The sequence below is a fragment of the Lepus europaeus genome, unplaced genomic scaffold, assembly GCF_033115175.1.
Source record: "Lepus europaeus isolate LE1 unplaced genomic scaffold, mLepTim1.pri SCAFFOLD_3_1, whole genome shotgun sequence".
NCBI lineage: Eukaryota > Metazoa > Chordata > Mammalia > Lagomorpha > Leporidae > Lepus > Lepus europaeus.
In genome coordinates, this window is record NW_026909276.1 from 2890396 (window position 1) to 2907593 (window position 17198).

Here is a 17198-nt window from a genome sequence, read left to right on the forward strand (position 1 = left end):
TGGCTGGAGCTGCAGCGATCCAAAGCCAGGAGTCAGGAGCTTCTTCTGGGTCTCCCATGTGGGTGCAGGGCCATCTTCTACTGCTTTCCCAGGCTATAGCAGAGAGCTGGATCAGAAGAGGAGCAACCGGGACTAGAACCGGTGCCCACATGGTATGCCGGCATTTCAGGCCAGGGCTTTAACTTACTGTGCCACAGCGCTGGTCCCAACCTTTCTTCCTTATGGGAGTGCCTATTGTATGGGATGTAATTTCCAGCAAAAGGCTCTGTCACATGGTTATGTTGATTTTGGAAAAAGTCCTTCACATTCATTATATTCTTAAGTTCTCTCCCTTGTTTGAACTACATGTGTTATGAGGTATTCCTTCTGACAAAAGACTTTCCCACATTTATTACAAGATTTCCACCATGTAATAAATTCTTGATGTTTTATTGTGTGATTTTGGCATAGTTTTCCAACACTCATTCCATTCATATGGTTTCTCTACCATGTGAATTCTGATGTTTTATGAGGTGTTACTTATGGATAAAGGCTTTTCCATAAGCATTATAGCCAAAGTGTTTTCCCCCATATGAATTAGATGATGCACAATGAGAGCTGAACTATGAGAAAAAGCTTTCCAAGTCATTATGTCCAAAAGGTTTCTCTTCATGTGAATTTTCTGATGCATTCTGAGATGTGACTTATTGCCAAGGGCTTTTCTACAGTCATTGCACTCATGAAGTTTCTCCCCTGTGTGAATTCTCTGGTGTGATATGAGCTATGATTTACAACATATGATTTATAAAAGTTTTCCACAGTCATTACATTCATGAGGTTTCCACCCTGTGTGAATTTGCTGGTGTATCATGAGGTCTGACTTTTGTCCAAAGGCTTTTCCACAGTAATTACATTCATGAGGTTTCTGCCCTGTGTGAATTCGCTGATGTTTCTAAAGGATTGACTTTTATCCAGAGGCTTTCCCTTGGTCATTACTTTCATGGGGTTTCTCCCCTGTGTGAATTCTCCAGTATGATATGAGGTGTGACTTTCTTCCAAATGCTTATCCACAGTATTACATTTATGAGGTTTCTGCCCTGTGTGAATTCGCTGATGTATGAGGAGCTGTGACTTTCTTCCAAAAGCTTTTCCACAGTCATTACATTCATGAGGTTTCTCACCTGTGTGAATTCGCTGATGGTTTATGAGGTCTGACTTTCTTCCAAATGCTTTTCCACAGTCATTACATTTATGAGGTTTCTCCCCTGTGTGAATTCGCTGATGGTTTATGAGGTCTGACATTTGTCCAAAGGCTTTTCCACAGTCATTACATTTATGAGGTTTCTGCCCTGTGTGAATTCTCTGGTGTACGATGAGGCCTGACTTTTGTCCAAAGGCTTTTCCACAGTCATTACATTCATGAGGTTTCTGCCCTGTGTGAATTCGCTGGTGTACGATGAGGCCTGACTTGCTTTTCCACAGCCATTTCATTTATGAGGTTTCTCCCCTGTGTGAATTCGCTGATGGTTTATGAGGTCTGACTTTTGTCCAAAGGCTTTTCCACAGTCATTACATTTATGAGGTTTCTGCCCTGTTTGAATTCTCTGGTGTACGATGAGGCCTGACTTTTGTCCAAAGGCTTTTCCACAGTCATTACATTCATGAGGTTTCTGCCCTGTGTGAATTTGCTGGTGTATGATGAGGTGTGACTTTTGTCCAAATGCTTTTCCACAGTCATTACATTTATGAGGTTTCTCCCCTGTGTGAATTCGCTGATGTTTTATGAGGTCTGATTTTTGTCCAAAAGCTTTTCCACAGTCATTACATTCATGAGGTTTCTCCCCTGTGTGAATTCTCTGGTGTATGATGAGGTGTGACTTTCTTCCAAATGCTTTTCCACAGTCATTACATACATGAGCTTTCTCCCCTGTGTGAATTTGCTGGTGTATGATGAGGTGTGACTTGTGTCCAAATGCTTTTCCACAGTCATTACATTTATGAGGTTTCTGCCCTGTGTGAATTCTCTGGTGTACGATGAGGCCTGACTTTTGTCCAAAGGCTTTTCCACAGTCATTACATTCATGAGGTTTCTGCCCTGTGTGAATTTGCTGGTGTATGATGAGGTGTGACTTTTGTCCAAATGCTTTTCCACAGTCATTACATTTATGAGGTTTCTCCCCTGTGTGAATTCGCTGATGTTTTATGAGGTCTGATTTTTGTCCAAAAGCTTTTCCACAGTCATTACATTCATGAGGTTTCTGCCCTGTGTGAATTCGCTGATGTTTCATGAGGTTTGACTTGCGTCCAAAGGCTTTTCCACAGTCATTACATTCATGAGGTTTCTGCCCTGTGTGAATTCGCTGGTGTACGATGAGGTCTGACTTTCGTGCAAAGGCTTTTCCACAGTCGTTACATTTATGAGGTTTCTCCCCTGTGTGAATTCGCTGATGTATGAGGAGCTGTGACTTTCTTCCAAAGGCTTTTCCACAGTCATTACATTCATGAGGTTTCTCCCCTGTGTGAATTCTCTGGTGTATGATGAGGTGTGACTTTCTTCCAAATGCTTTTCCACAGTCATTACATTCATGAGGTTTCTCCCCTGTGTGAATTTGCTGGTGTATGATGAGGTGTGACTTGTGTCCAAATGCTTTTCCACAGTCATTACATTTATGAGGTTTCTGCCCTGTGTGAATTCGCTGATGTTTCATGAGGTTTGACTTGCGTCCAAAGGCTTTTCCACAGTCATAACATTCATGAGGTTTCTGCCCTGTGTGAATTCGCTGGTGTACGATGAGGTCTGACTTTCGTGCAAAGGCTTTTCCACAGTCATTACATTTATGAGGTTTCTCCCCTGTGTGAATTCGCTGATGTATGAGGAGCTGTGACTTTCTTCCAAAGGCTTTTCCACAGTCATTACATTCATGAGGTTTCTCCCCTGTATGAATTCTCTGGTGTAATATGAGGTATGACTTTCTTCCAAATGCTTTTCCACAGTCATTACATTTATGAAGTTGCTCCTCTCTGTGAATTCGCTGATGTATGATGAGGTGTGACTTGCGTCCAAATGCTTTTCCACAGTCATTACATTCATGAGGGTTATTCTCTGTGTGAATTTGCTGGTGTATGATGAGGTCTGACTTTTGTCCAAAGGCTTTTCCACAGACATTACATTCATAGGGTTTCTCCCCTGTGCAAATTCTCTGGTGTACGATGAGGACTGACTTCCACAGAAAGCCTCTTCCACAATGAAGGCATTTATAAAGTTTCTCCCCTGTGTGAATTCGCTGATGGTTTATGAGGTATGACCTTTGTGTAAAGGCTTTTCCACAGTCACTAGATTCATGAGGTTTCTCTGCTGTGTGAATTTGTTCACATTTCCTGAGGACTGACTTTTGTCCAAAGGCTTTTCCACAGTCTTTACATTCATAAGGTGAATTAATACTGAGTGATTTTCCAAAAGGGTTACATGTGTAAAGTTTTTCCCTTGTATTTAGTCTCTGATTTATTGCAAGATGTGATTGGTGAATGACAGGTTCAACATAGCTAATGTACTTATAAAATTTCTTTCTTGTGTGAGTTTGTTGATGCATATTGAGGCTATAATTTTCATGGATAGCTTTTTCTATTTGAGTTGCTTTTCCAAAAGTGACAGTTGATTTATTACAGTTTTCTGCCATAGGAACCCTCTCAGATTTCCAGAACATCTTTCTTGTGAAGACTTTTGCTTGTCCAGTGGGTCCAAATGGCTGCTTCATGATGTGAATATTGTCATGCTGATTAAGAGGCTCACAGAACTGGAGAGATTTTCCAGGTATTGTAGTGGTATCAAATTTCTCTCCAGCCTGTAGTTGATCAGGCCCACTGGGAGGATACACAGTGTGACAGTTATTGCATTCCTCAGGCTTCAATCCTGAATAGATTCCCTTTTTAATAATCAGTGTTGGAATATGGCTTGAATTTAAACTAAGGGTTTTTCTTAATTCAATTCTCTTGTGAGCTGATGTCTTGTTATTTTTCATAAAATCCTGATTCAGATTTGTGTCCTGACTTTCCTGGTTGATCCTAACCAGGTCATCCCTTTTCATGACCACTGAAATGAGAAAAAAGCAATCATGTCACTGAATCACATGTAACTGTTTCTCCTGGCATACTCATGTAAAGAGAATGAAGTTACTTGTTATCCAAGTGGCATAAGATTTTCACAAAATCAGTATGAGGTACTTATTTGTGACCATTATATGGTTTTTCTCCTTAATACACTAATATACCATGAGGTTTCCCAATGTTCAAACATGATCCTTTTTACTATGGGAATTTGAAAAGGATGGGAGAAAGACATTTGTGCTATGATGTGTGGGATGCCTGCCCTGGCTGCTCTGCTTTCAGTACAGCTCTCTTGCCTATGTAAACTGGAAGGAAGCAGATAATGGTTCACGTGCCTGGGAACCTGTGAGACACCAGGGAAGACTAGAGGAATTCTAGAGTTCTGGCTTCAGACTAGTTAGACCTAAGTGTTGCAGCCATCTAGGAAGTGAGCTATTAGAGGACCTCTTTCTCTCTCACTATCACTCTGCCTTTCACAAAGATGAAATAACTATAAAATATTTTAAAGAATGGACAAATATTTAATAAAAATATTCACCCACTACCTAGCAACCATTTTTTCCCTGTCCTTTTTCTCCAGTTTATTTTTATAAAAATTGTGTGCTTTTTGCTTCTCTGATATTTCAACCATAAACATGGAAAAGTTTTGCTGATCATTTACTTGCAGGTGGAGAAGAGTGAAATGTGCCTGTACTTTAAGCAGGACAACATTTAAGGAGTATGATTTGAACCTAAGATTGTCTCATGTTCAGTCTTCCTAGGTAAACATCATTTGTGGGATTTTTCAAATGAAAAACTACTTTGTCTCTACACTATCACAGCATCCCCAAATTCCTAAGGACACCCAATACCTTCAGCTTCTCAGAAGTACAACAGGTAGAGAAAAGTCCCAATATACCACTTTAGTTAAACACTCCCAATCAGTTTGAAGAATTTGTTTCTGCAAACCGGGATGTGCTCATCTTCTTTGAAAAGTGTTTTCTAGCTCATTCTGAAATCATCAGTGCTGGTTACCTCCTCTCGATTCTTTCTGTAAACATTCCTGTGTGATAATTTGAATTTCTAGATGCTTTTGATCAGTTGCCTCCTATTTTCACTGAAAGCTTCATTTCCTGTGCTTTTCTTATCTTTTTATTAGCTTATTTTTCAATGATACTGAAAAATAAGAGAGAAATCATACTTCAAACTCCACCCTTAATGAAATCTGAGCCACTCAACATAAACCCAAAGGCTACTTGACCCTGGGTCTCAAAATCTCATTACTTTCTTGGTGAGTCTAGGATCACTTATTTTCATGTTTTATATAAGTTCATGCTTAGTTTATGATTTCTTTTCTTCAAAGATTTACTTTATTTACTTGAAAGCTAGAATTATAGAAAGAGATAGACAGAGAGAAGTCTTCCATCTGCTGGTTCACTTCCCATATGGGCACAACAACCAATGCTGGGCCAAAATGAAGTTAGGAGCCAGGAGTGTCTTTCCAGTCTCGCACATGGGTACAGGTGGCCAAGGACTTGGGCCAACCTCTTCTCTGTTCTCAGGTGCATTAGCAGAGAGCTGGATTAGAAGAGGACCAGCTGGGACTTGAAATGGCACCCATATGCAATGCTAGTGCTGCAGGCTGGAGCTTTAACACACTGCAACACAGTGTCATTACTAGGTTCATAATTTATGATGTCACAGCACAGAGGCTTACTCATGACCATCTTTTTTTTTAAAAGATTTATTTATTTATTTGAAAGTCAGAGTTACAAGAGAGAGGAGAGGCAAAGAGAGAGTAAGGTCTTCCATCCAATGGTTCACTCCCCAGTTGGCCACAGCAGCCAGAACTGTGCTGATCTGAAGCCAGGAGCCAGGAGCTTCTTCTGGGTCTCCCTCAGGTGCAGGGGTGCAAGGACTTGGACCATCTTCTACTGCTTTCCCAGGCCATAGCCGAGATCTGGATTGGACGTGGAGCAACTGGGTCTCGAACTGGTGCCCATATGGGATGCTGGTGCTTCAGACTAGGGTGTTAATTCACTGCACCACAGCACCGGCCACATGACCATCTTTTAGCATTTAATTATTTACTTACTTGAGAGTCAGAGAGACAGAATTAAAAATAAAGACAGACTGAAACAGAGTTTTGCCAACTATAGGCCCACTCCTCAAATGTTTCTAACAGACTATAATTTTCTTATTTATTTGAGAGGCACAGAGGAAAAAAAAAAAAAGAAAGAGACTAAAAAAGAGAGTTCACATTTATTGATTCATTCCTGAGCAAGTTCTATGCCTGGGCAAAATCATGAGTGGGAACTCAATCTGAGCAATGAGTTAGAAATAAGTTTCTGGGGGCTGGCGTTGTGGCATAGCAGGTAAAGCCACCACCTGCAGTGCCAACATCACTTATGGGCACCAGTTAAAGTCCTAGCTGCTCCACTTCTGATCCAGCACTCTGCTATGGCCTGGGAAAGCAGTAGAAGATGGTCCCAGTCCTTGGACCCCTGTACCCATGTGGGAGACCTGGAAGAAGCTCCTGGCTCCTGGCTTCAGATCAGTGCAGCTCCAGCCATGACAGCCAATTGGGAAGTAAACCAGTGGATGTAAGACCTCTCTCTCTCTCTGCCTCTCCTTCTCTCTCTCTGACTTTCAAATAAATAAATAAATCTTTAAAAAAAAAAAAAAAAACAGAAACAGAGCAGCACCGTGGCTCAATAGGCTAATCCTCTGCCTGTGGCACTGGCACACATGGTTCTAGTCCCAGTTGGGGCACCAGATTCTGTCCCAGTTGCCCCTCTTCCAGGCGAGCTCTCTGCTGTGGCCCGGGAGTGCAGTGGAGGATAGCCCAAGTCCTTGGGCCCTACACCCACATGGGAGACCAGGAGAAGGCTCCTGACTTCAGATCAGTGTGGTCTGCCAGCCACAGTGTGCTGGCCATGGCGGCCATTGGAGGGTGAACCAATAGTAAAGGAAGACCTTTCTCTCTGTCTCTCTCTCTCACTGTCCACTCTGCCTGTCAAAAAAAAAAAAAAAAGACAGAAACATTAAGATTAAAAAAAATAAGTTTCTGTATGTTGCCTAATTAACAAGCACTGAAGGAACTAATAAGTGCATGAAGGGAAAGGTATAAAAGTACAGAGGGCTGGTGCTGCGGCTCACTAGGCTAATCCTCCACCTTGTTGGCGCTGGCGCACTGGGTTCTAGTCCCAGTTGGGATGCCAGATTCTTTCCCAGTTGCCCCTCTTCCAGGCCAGCTCTCTGCTGTGGCCAGGGAGTGCAGTGGAGGATGGCCCAAGTGCTTGGGCCATGCACCCCATGGGAGACCAGGATAAGCACCTGGCTCCTGCCATCAGATCAGCGCGGTGTGCCGGCTGCAGTGCGCCTACCGCGGCGGCCATTGGAGGGTGAACCAATGGCAAAAGGAAGACCTTTCTGTCTCTCTCTCACTGTCCACTCTGCCTGTCAAAAAAAAAGTGTCCTTGAAAGTGTAAAAGAATGTAATGTTCTAAAATTATTTGATAGGCCATAAAGATGGAGATTGCTAAGACAACTTGAACATTATTTAGTGCATTCATGACATGAAAATATAAGTTCCCAAAAGAATCATCATACATTGGCAGTGCTAAGATTGCTTTCCATGTGGATATTGACATACTCAGATGAAATTAATAAAATGAAAGACAAAATATAGAAACCTGATGTACATGGAAGTTAAAACTTTGCCTTGCCCTTAGTAACAATGTCATTTTAATGTGAGCCATAATTAAAAAACAAATATGTGGATGAATACTTGGTGAAAAAACAGTCTGGAATAAACTGGAAAAATTACAGTATGATACAGACTTGTAGTTTGGAAAATTTCCACAATCAGAAAATAATTTAAAGTTCCAGGAGCATCTAGAAACATTAATAATGTATCCTATGCTGATGAACATGATGGTGCTGACACTGCAATGTACTCAAATCCTATACACATGACAGTTGCTGGGAAAACTTTCAGCATTTAGAGTGAGTAGATGACCACACAATTATAAATCAAACCATGGTGCCCATCATTTCCCTGTGTTAGGAATGTCACAAATCAGGTTACTCATTACACATGCAGGTGACAGTAGTAAATGACAAAATAAATATGCACTCCATGGAAGGCATTTAATTTTGATTATATGGTGTATAAATTAGTAATTTGGCAGAAACAGTCATAATCATATACAGATGGGCTAATAATTGGATGGTGGAGTAGGGAGGGAGCTTACTGCTCTAGCCCAGGAGAAGATAGTTTTAAAAAAGTGGAGATAGAGTAGTCTCAGGGAAGAGTTAGGGAAAAAATGGCAGAGGAAACTCTACTGACATTAGAGGGACTTGGTGGACCCACATGGATGGCATGGTGCCCACGGATCATGACTCCAACAGCTGAGAGCCTATGCACCAGAATTGGAAAGTGAGGTGAGACAAGACCACAGTAGCCCGAGCCACCGGCAAAATTGTGGCAGGAACCTAGAGGAAATGAGGCTTAAATATCCGAGGGAAAGTGTGCCAGCCAAACTAGAGGAGAGAAAACAAAGGGATAGTGCAGACACGTTTCTCTCTCTCCAATCACCTCACAAAGGCATGCAAACTGATAGAGCAGGAGCCATTTTGGACATACATAACATCTGTGCCAGCTTGTGTCTGCACCAGGCAAGCAGCCGAGTGGAGACTCCTGACTCTGGTGGGGAGAAATAACAGGAAACTAGGAACTTGTGACTGTGTGAAACTTCTGAAGCAGGACTGTGAAAAAATAAAAAAACTGAGGGTATGTGGGAAGACTCATGGTGTGGCTGGGACTTTGAGCACTTTCAGTGGGAGAGGCCACAAGCTTGGGGATTCCTGGTTACCTGATGAGAGACATTTCTGGAGAATCTGAACTTATACTGAGGACTACACAGATCCTTTGTGTGGTACTTTGGACAGAACAGACAAACATACCCACTGGGGCTATTACTCAGGCACTGGTCTGCATTGAGAAGAGCCCAACTGAGCAGAATATACTACCCTTCTGATTAAAAAAAGGGGAGATAAGACTTAACATGCCAAACTTGGGTGTGTCACCTGAGGCACACCCTTAACCCTGGAGACTGAACAGAGCTCTCTGGCCACACGCACTACAAGCCTCCAGAGATTCAGTGAAAGCAGAAAGTCCATTTATCTATAGAGTCATAGTACAAAGATAAAATCCACCACAGTGGAAAAAAAAATAAAAAGAAATCTTGTTGGTCTGGACAAGTGGTGGCAAATTCTTTCAATTTCTGTTTGTTATGAAAGGTATTTATTTCACCTTCATTCACAAATGAGAGCTTTGCAAGGTATAATAATCTGGGATGACAGTTTTATTCTTAAGACTTGGGCTAGATTTTGCCATTTTCTCTTAGCCTGCAGGGTTTCTGATGAGAAGTCTGCTGTGAGTCTAATTGGAGATCCTCTGAAAGTAATCTGGTGTTTCTCTCTTACGCATTTTAGAATCTTCTCTTTTTGTTTCACTGTGGCAGTTTGATTACAACGTGTCATGGCAAGGATGTTTTCTGATCATGCCTATTCAAAATTCTGTGTGCTTCCTGTACTTGGATGTCTCTTTCTTTTTCCAAACCCAGAAAGTTTTCTGCTAGTATTTCACTAAAAATGCCTTCTAACCCTTTCTCTCTCTCCATGCCTGCAGGAACTCCTCAAATCAGAATGTTGGTTTTATTTTTTTTTATAGTATCCTGTAGATTCCCAACAGTCTTTTTTAGATTTTTAATCTCCTGTTCTTGTGTTTGGTTTGACTGTATACTTTCCTGTACTCTGTCTACTTAGTCTGATATTCTCTCTTCTGCCTCACTGATTCTATTCTTAAGGCTCTCCACTGCATTTTTTATTTGTTCTATTGAATTCTTCATTTTGTTTTGATTTCTTTTTAATATCTCAGTTTCATGTTCTGTTGAATTCTTCATTTCATCTTGATTCCTCCTGATAATTTTTATTTCATGGGAGAGATTTTCTTTCATGTCCTTCATGGATTTCAGTAGTTTGTGCATTTGCTTTTGATTACTTCTATGTAATCTTATGACCAAATTTTTGAGTTCTATTTCTTGCATTTCTTCTACCTCATCATCTTCATGATCTAGTATTGAAGTGTCATGTTCTTTTGGGAGCATGATGATGTTTTCCTTATTCTTGCTTCTTGGATTCTTGCATTTGTTTGGCATTTGTGGAGATACTCATCTTTTTTTTTCTGTCAGTTTTTATCATTGTATTATGACTGTAGGTAAATGGACTTTCTGCTTTCAGTGAATCTCTAGAGGCTTGTAGTGGGTGTGGCCAGAGAGCTCTGTTCAGTTTTCAAGGGTAAAGGGTATGCCTAAGGTGACACACCCAGGTTTGGCATGGTAAATCTCTCTTTTTTTAATCGGAAGGGAGTTATATTCTGTTCAGCTGAGTTCTTCTCTTCAATGCAGACCAGTGCCTGAGTACTAAATCAAGTGGGTATAATATTCTCTATGTCCCAAGGACCACATAAGGATCTGTGTTCTCCATGTGGGACCTCTGTTTTTAATGAGAATTAACAGTAAATCTAGCCTTCAAACACCTGTTTAGCTGGGAGCCTAGAAAAAGTGCTCAGGCAAGCAAAATAATGTGAAAAATTGGTTCTAAGTAATATGAAAGATAACCCAGACAAAATAGCAGTCCAGCAAATCATTCAACCTCACTGAAACTACCAGCAGCTACATCATTCACTTTCTATTAAATATGTTTATAAGAAGATTTAATTTGATGAACACTTGTAAGAAGCTGTGGGGACTTAAACAGGGATGAAGAGCTATTTCTCGTGGATAGTAATGGAGGTGGAATTGATTAGTTGCACAGCTATTATCTAGATGGGAAGTAAAAGAGCTACTGCAGCTAGATGCATCATAGCATTTGTAGCCCTGTTATCATGGGATAGCCATGCAACTTAGGAAAAGTGTTCCTCCTGAGAGTATCCTGAGGAATTAACTGAATGTAAATCAGATTTATATATATCCAGAAAGGATTTTGTAAATCAGAAGGAATAAAAACACACATTTTTCAATAAAAATGAGGGCCACCTGCAGGAGCAGGGAATAATACAAAGAAAGTTATAAAAATTATAAGATCAGTGTGGTGCGCCAGCTGCAGCACACCAGCCACGGCGGCCATTGGAGGGTGAACCAATGGCAAAAGGAAGACCTTTCTCTCTGTCTCTCTCTCTCTCTCACTGTCCACTCTGCCTGTCAAAAAATAAATTACTTAAAAATTAAAAAAAAAAAGTATAGAGAAGGACAAGTTAGAATTTGGGGAATGTATCAAACCTAAATAAAAGTCTTAGTAACATCAGGAAATGACTGGATTTTTTTTTTAATCAAAGAACATCTTCACTAAGAACAAAAGTTAGAAAAGATACTGGTATCTCTATATGCCTGTGTCTGATCCACAAAACCAGCTGTCATTAGGAGTAAGGCTTGAGAAAAATTCATGGAAAGACTACCAGTCAACATATGCACATTTTCTGCTTTGGCCTCCTGTCTCTTATTTGCAGACTGACCTGAAAGGCTCTGATTCAAGCATTTGTCCACCATCCATGGCTCTTCTCCTTGCTCCAACTTGAAGATTAAGTCAGGTTTGGTAATGCAGTGCCCTATTAATGGAAACAAAGTAAGACTTTGTAAAATCACTATCTTGGATTATTTAAAGGACTACAGCTTGGTTAAGGAGCTATGCAACAAATGTTCCAATTTGAATCTTTTGTAGATGGTAGATATTCAGATTATTCATGGACTCAAATTCTAATCCTGCCCAATATTAAACATTATAAAGTGTTCCCTTGCTTGTCAAATAGCAAGAAAATGTTATCACTGGGAATATGATGGGGGTCACTCACCCAAGGAGAAGAGGCTGCTGTAGGTCTCCAACATCACATCTCTGTATAGGATTTTCTGAGCATTGTTCATGTTCTGCCATTCCTCCCAGCTAAAGTACACGGCCAGGTCTTCAAATGCTATCATCACCTATAACATTACACTTCCAATCAACATGTTAACTCTGTCACAAAACAAACACTGACAGTTGTGTATGGATATGAAGGAAAAAGGAAGGATATGGTTTCACATTAGACTTGTTGAGTGTTTAGAAAGCCACACAGAGCATTCAACAGAGTCAAACACATTATCTACAGGCTGTGAAAAATGCCCAAGCTGGAGGGAAACAGGAGGTTCAAATCACAAAGGCCACATCTGTCAAGGGGAATTGCACAGCAGGCTAAAAGAGGGGCAATACTGACTCTTTTTTTTTTTTTTTAATTTTTTGACAGGCAGAGTGGACAGAGTGAGAGAGACAGAGAGAAAGGTCTTCCTTTACCATTGGTTCACCATCCAATGGCTGCCACGGCCGGTGCGCTGCAGCCAGTGCACCACGCTGATCTGAAGGTAGGAGCCAGGTGCTTCTCCTGGTCTCCCTTGTGGGTGCAGGGCCCAAGGACCTGGGCCATCCTCCACTGCACTCCCGGGCCACAGCAGAGAGCTGGCCTGGAAGAGGGCCAACCAGGACAGAATCCGGCACCCCGACTGGGACTAGAACCTGGTGTGCTGGCACCGCTAGGTGGAGGATTAGCCTGTTGAGCCATGGCGCCGGTCTGCAATACTGACTCTTGAATGGGCAATGTTAAGGAGAAGTATGTAGAAGCATTGAGAAAAAAAGGCAAGAAATCATCAGTGAAACTGCAATGGGAATGAACAGAAAATAATTTCCAGGAAAACACCATGCATATCATTTCCTATATGTCAGAGAAAAAAATATATTAAAAGACAGGGCAGACATTTAGCTTAGTGTTTATGATGCCACCTCAGAGTGTCTATGTTTGATTTCCAATGCCGGCTCTAGTTTTTAGCTCCCAGATAATGCAGACCTGGGGAAGCAATGGTGATGTCACTAATGAAGGAGGCCTAGATTCCATTCCTCAATCCTGGCTTCAGTCCTGCCCCACCTCTGTTTGGTGTGGTTATCTAGGAAGTGAATTAATGTGTCAAAGCTCTCTATCTCAGTCCATCAACTTTTTCTCTTTCAAGCTAATAAATATTTTTAAGTAAGAGAGAAAATACAGGTAAGACAAAGAATACAAATTAGCTTTTGCCCTTGTCTATGATTATTCTACTGATAAACAATTGAAATAACATTATACCTAATTACAGTGAAAGCAATGGAAATACTGCCCCAAAAATTCAAATGATAAACATTTGAAATAACATTATACATAATTAAAGTGAAAGCAATGGAATTATTTGCCCAAAAAGAGAACCTGGGAATGTCTGCAGTACAATCTGCATTTGTGACTCACTGAGAAAAATGCTTAGAGATTTGTTTAAGAACCTGCAATAGTCACCAAAATTGTGATCCAGCAGGCTAAGCCTCCACTATCAATGCTGGCATCCCATGTAAACAGAAGATTTGAGTCCTTGCTGCTCCACTTCTAACCTAGTTCCCTGCTAATCTGATTGAAAGAGCAGTGAAAATGACCTGAGTATGTGGACCCTTCCATCAATATGGGAGACCCATGGAGTTCCAGGCTCCTGGATTTGACCTGGCCCAGTCCCAGCCATTGTGGGCATTTGGGAAATGAACAGTAGATAGAAGATATATCCTTTTGTCTCCCTGTCTCTCCCAATCTCTGTAAGTTTGCCTTTCAAATAAATACTCTTAAAAAATAGGCCAGCGCCATGGCTCAATAGGCTAATTCTCTGCCTTGCGGCGCTGGCACACCAGGTTCTAGTCCCGGTCAGGGCACCGGATTCTGTCCCAGTTGCCCCTCTTCCAGGCCAGCTCTCTGCTATGGCCCAGGAGTGCAGTGGAGGATGGCCCAAGTCCTTGGGCCCTGCACCCGCAAGGGAGACCAGGAGAAGCACCTGGCTCCTGGCTTCAGATGAGCGTGATGCGCCAGCCACAGCGCGCCAGCCACGGCGGCCATTGAAGGATGAACCAACAGCAAAGGAAGACCTTTCTCTCTGTCTCTCTCTCTCTCTCACTATCCACTCTGCCTGTCAAATAAATAAATAAATAAATACGCCTCCAGTAGATTCTTCACACATTCCTTATTCTATTCCAGAATCCAATTCAGCTTCTCAAAGGTATTAAGGACTCTATTACTCTAACAATTCAAAAACAAACTTAACTGATTTGTGTTTTAGCACTAGGTAACTCTTCCTCTTGCAGAATGCTAAGTGTTTACTTCATAGGTAGCACTAAAACACTGCTCAGTACATCATCTACATTTAGACTGTTTCAGACAACATGACTCCAAAAATGTAGCATATTGTGCTTAGTTTCAACTCAATTCATGTAACAAATATATATTTTGCTATAGCAACAGAAAGACAAGAGACCAAACTGCATTATTATAGATGACAGTAATGTTTCATAATCATGCCAGATTCATCATTCATTTCTGTATATACCATGAGAACAAATTTTATGTCTATTTTTCTATTTTAAAATTTTTAAAGATTTATTTATTTGAAAGTCAGAGTTACACAGAGAGAGGAGAGGCAGAGAGAGAGAGAGGTCTTCCATCTGCTGGTTCAGTCCCCAATTGGCTGCAATGGCTGGACCTGCACCAATCTGAAGCCAGGAACCAGGAGCTTCTTCTGGGCCTCCCACATGGGTGAAGGGGCCCAAGGACCTGGGCCATCATCTGCTGCTTTCCCAGGCCATAGTAGAGAGCTGGAGCAGAAGCGGAACAGCAGGGTCTCAAACCAGTGCCCATATGGGATGCCAATGCTTTAGACCAGGGCATTAACCCACTGAGCCACAGAGCCAGCCCCATATTTTCCATTTTAATTAACTAGTATACTGGGACCAGCACTGTGGCATAGCAGGTAAAGCCACTGCCTTCAGTACTGGCATCCCATATTTGTGCCAGTTCAAGTCCCGGTGGCTTTCCTTCCAATCCAGCTCTCTGCTATGGCCTGGGAAATCAGTAGAAGATGGCCTAAGTCCTTGGGCCCCTGAACCCATGTGGGAGTCCCAGAAGGAGCTTTTCACTTCTAGCTCTAGATCAGTGCAACTCTGGCCATTGTGGCAAACTGGGGAGTGAACCAGCAGATGGAAGACTCTCTCTCTCTCTCCCTCTGCCTCTCTGTAACTCTGGCTTTCAAATAAATTAAAAAAAATCTAAAAAAAAAAATAAATAAACTAGTATTAAACACCTAAAATAAGTACTGACAAGCTGGGGAATAATTTAAAAAAAAAAAAAAACACTTACAGGTGATACATTCATTTTCTTTCCTCTTAGAAACATGTGGAGGACCCAGAATCATACCTGGGAGAGAAGGTGAATGGCAAGAGTTCAAAGAAAACTCTGGAGGCCAACGCTGTGGCATAATGAGTAAAGCTGCAGCCTGCAGTGCCAGCATTCCATATGGGTGCTGGTTTGAGTCCTGCCTGCTCAACGTACAATCTAGCTCTCTGCTATGTCCTGAGAAAGCAGTGGAACATGGTCCAAGTCCTTGGGCCCCTACACCTGCATGGGAGACCCAGAAGCTCTTGGGTCTTGGCTTTGGATCAGCTCAGCTCCAGCCTTTGCAGTAATTTGGAGGGTGAGCCAGCAGATAGAAGATTTTCTCTCTCTCTCTCTCTCTCTCTCTCTCTCTCTCTGCAACTCTTTCAATAAATAAATGAAATCTTAAAAAAAAAAAAAAACCTGTGCTTTCCTTCTGCACTGAACAGTGGGAAAAAAATAATATGATAGAATGAATAAATAACCATAAATACATTAACCAAGAAAACATCAGCTTTACTGTGGAGGAATAAACCTGTAAAAATAGAAATACATAGGAAAATGCACCCACCTATATTAAGTGGCAGAGATTAAACAGAAGTTATCATTGGTTTAACGAAAGCATTATCTACAATTTTTTTAAATAATAGTGTAAAAATAAAAAGAAATGTTAAGAGTGTTCAAATAAATGAAGTTATCAGAGATAAACATTACATTGTTATTAAAGTTTATACTAAAGAAAGTTAACAAATACACATAATGTATATTTAATGCAGTGCACTTTACCAGTAGTGATTCTAAATAGACCTTTTCCCTTCACAAATCATTGGATTGGGGCTGGCAATGTGGCCTAGTGGGTAAAGCTGCCGCCTGCAAACTGGCATCCCATATAGGCACTGGTTCGATTCCCAGCTGCTCCACTTTTGATCCAGCTTTCTGCTATGGCCTGGGAAAGCAGTAGAAAATGGCCCAAGTCCTTGGGCCCCTGTACCCATGTGGGAGATCCAGAAGAAGCTCCTAGATCCTGGCTTTGGATTGGCACAACTCTGCCATTGCAGCCAACTGAGTTGTGAACCAGCAGATGGAAGATCTCTCTCTCTCTCTCTCTCTCTCTCTCTCTCTGCCTCTCCCTCTCTCTGTGTGTAACTCTTTAAAAAAAATAAATCTTTTAAAAAAAGACCCTGAATTTCACTTGACTTACCCCATGAGATACCAGTAAATGTGATAGAAATAGACAATTTGTTAAAAGATTTATTTATTTGAAAGAGTTACACAAAGAGAGAAGGAGAGGCAGAGAAAAAGAGAGAGAGAGAGAGGAAGGGAGGGAGGAAAGGAGAAAGAGAGGTCTTTGAACTGCAGGTTCACTCTCCAGATGGCTGCAATGGCTGGAGCTGTGTAGATCCAAAGGTATTAGCCAGGAGCTTCTTCCAGGTCTCCCACAAGGGAGCAGGGACCAAAGGACTTGGGCCATCTTCTACTGTTTTCCCAGGCCATAGCAAAGAGCTAGATCAGAAGTGGAGCATCCGAGTCTCAAACTGACACCCATATGAGATGCTGGCACTGTAGGTGGTGGCTTTACCTGCTATGCCACAGAATCAGCCAGAAATAGATAATTTGTAAAGTATTTGCCTTCTCAGATTTTCTTTTTCTGACAGTTATCTTCTGAAAAACCCTGAGGCCTGCGTGTTGAAGAGATAGTATGTAGGCTGGTGCCGCAGCTCACTAGGCTAATCCTCCACCTGCAACACTGGTACTCCAGGTTGGGGCACTGGTTCTGTCCCAGTTGCTCCTTTTCCAGTCCAGCTCTCGGCTGTGGCCTGGGAAGGCAGTGGAG

At 41.6% G+C, this 17198-nt stretch overlaps 1 protein-coding gene across 1 annotated transcript; it reads right to left on the reverse strand.

Annotated features, from left to right (window-relative positions):
- Positions 1-515: 515 nt before the first annotated feature.
- Positions 516-12011, reverse strand: LOC133755090 (zinc finger protein 271-like). The gene is made up of 6 exons (XM_062185379.1): positions 11978-12011; positions 11642-11734; positions 3446-4069; positions 1601-3382; positions 976-1442; positions 516-602 (listed from the first exon to the last, which is right to left on the reverse strand). Exons 1-6 carry the CDS (start codon positions 12009-12011, stop codon positions 516-518), a joined length of 3087 nt encoding a protein of 1028 aa, XP_062041363.1.
- Between the last annotated feature and the right edge of the window lie 5187 nt (positions 12012-17198).

Excerpts from the sequence above, each read along its gene's own strand:
- LOC133755090 (XM_062185379.1), bottom strand. The coding sequence starts at position 12,011 with ATGTTGGAGACCTACAGCAGCCTCTTCTCCTTGG. Across the intron at positions 11,735-11,977 it reads CAGCAGCCTCTTCTCCTTGG|GGCACTGCATTACCAAACCT; the intron begins GTGAGTGACCCC and ends TTCCATTAATAG. Across the intron at positions 3,383-3,445 it reads AAGGGAAAAACTTTACACAT|CCTTTGGACAAAAGTCAGTC; the intron begins GTAACCCTTTTG and ends ACTGTGGAAAAG.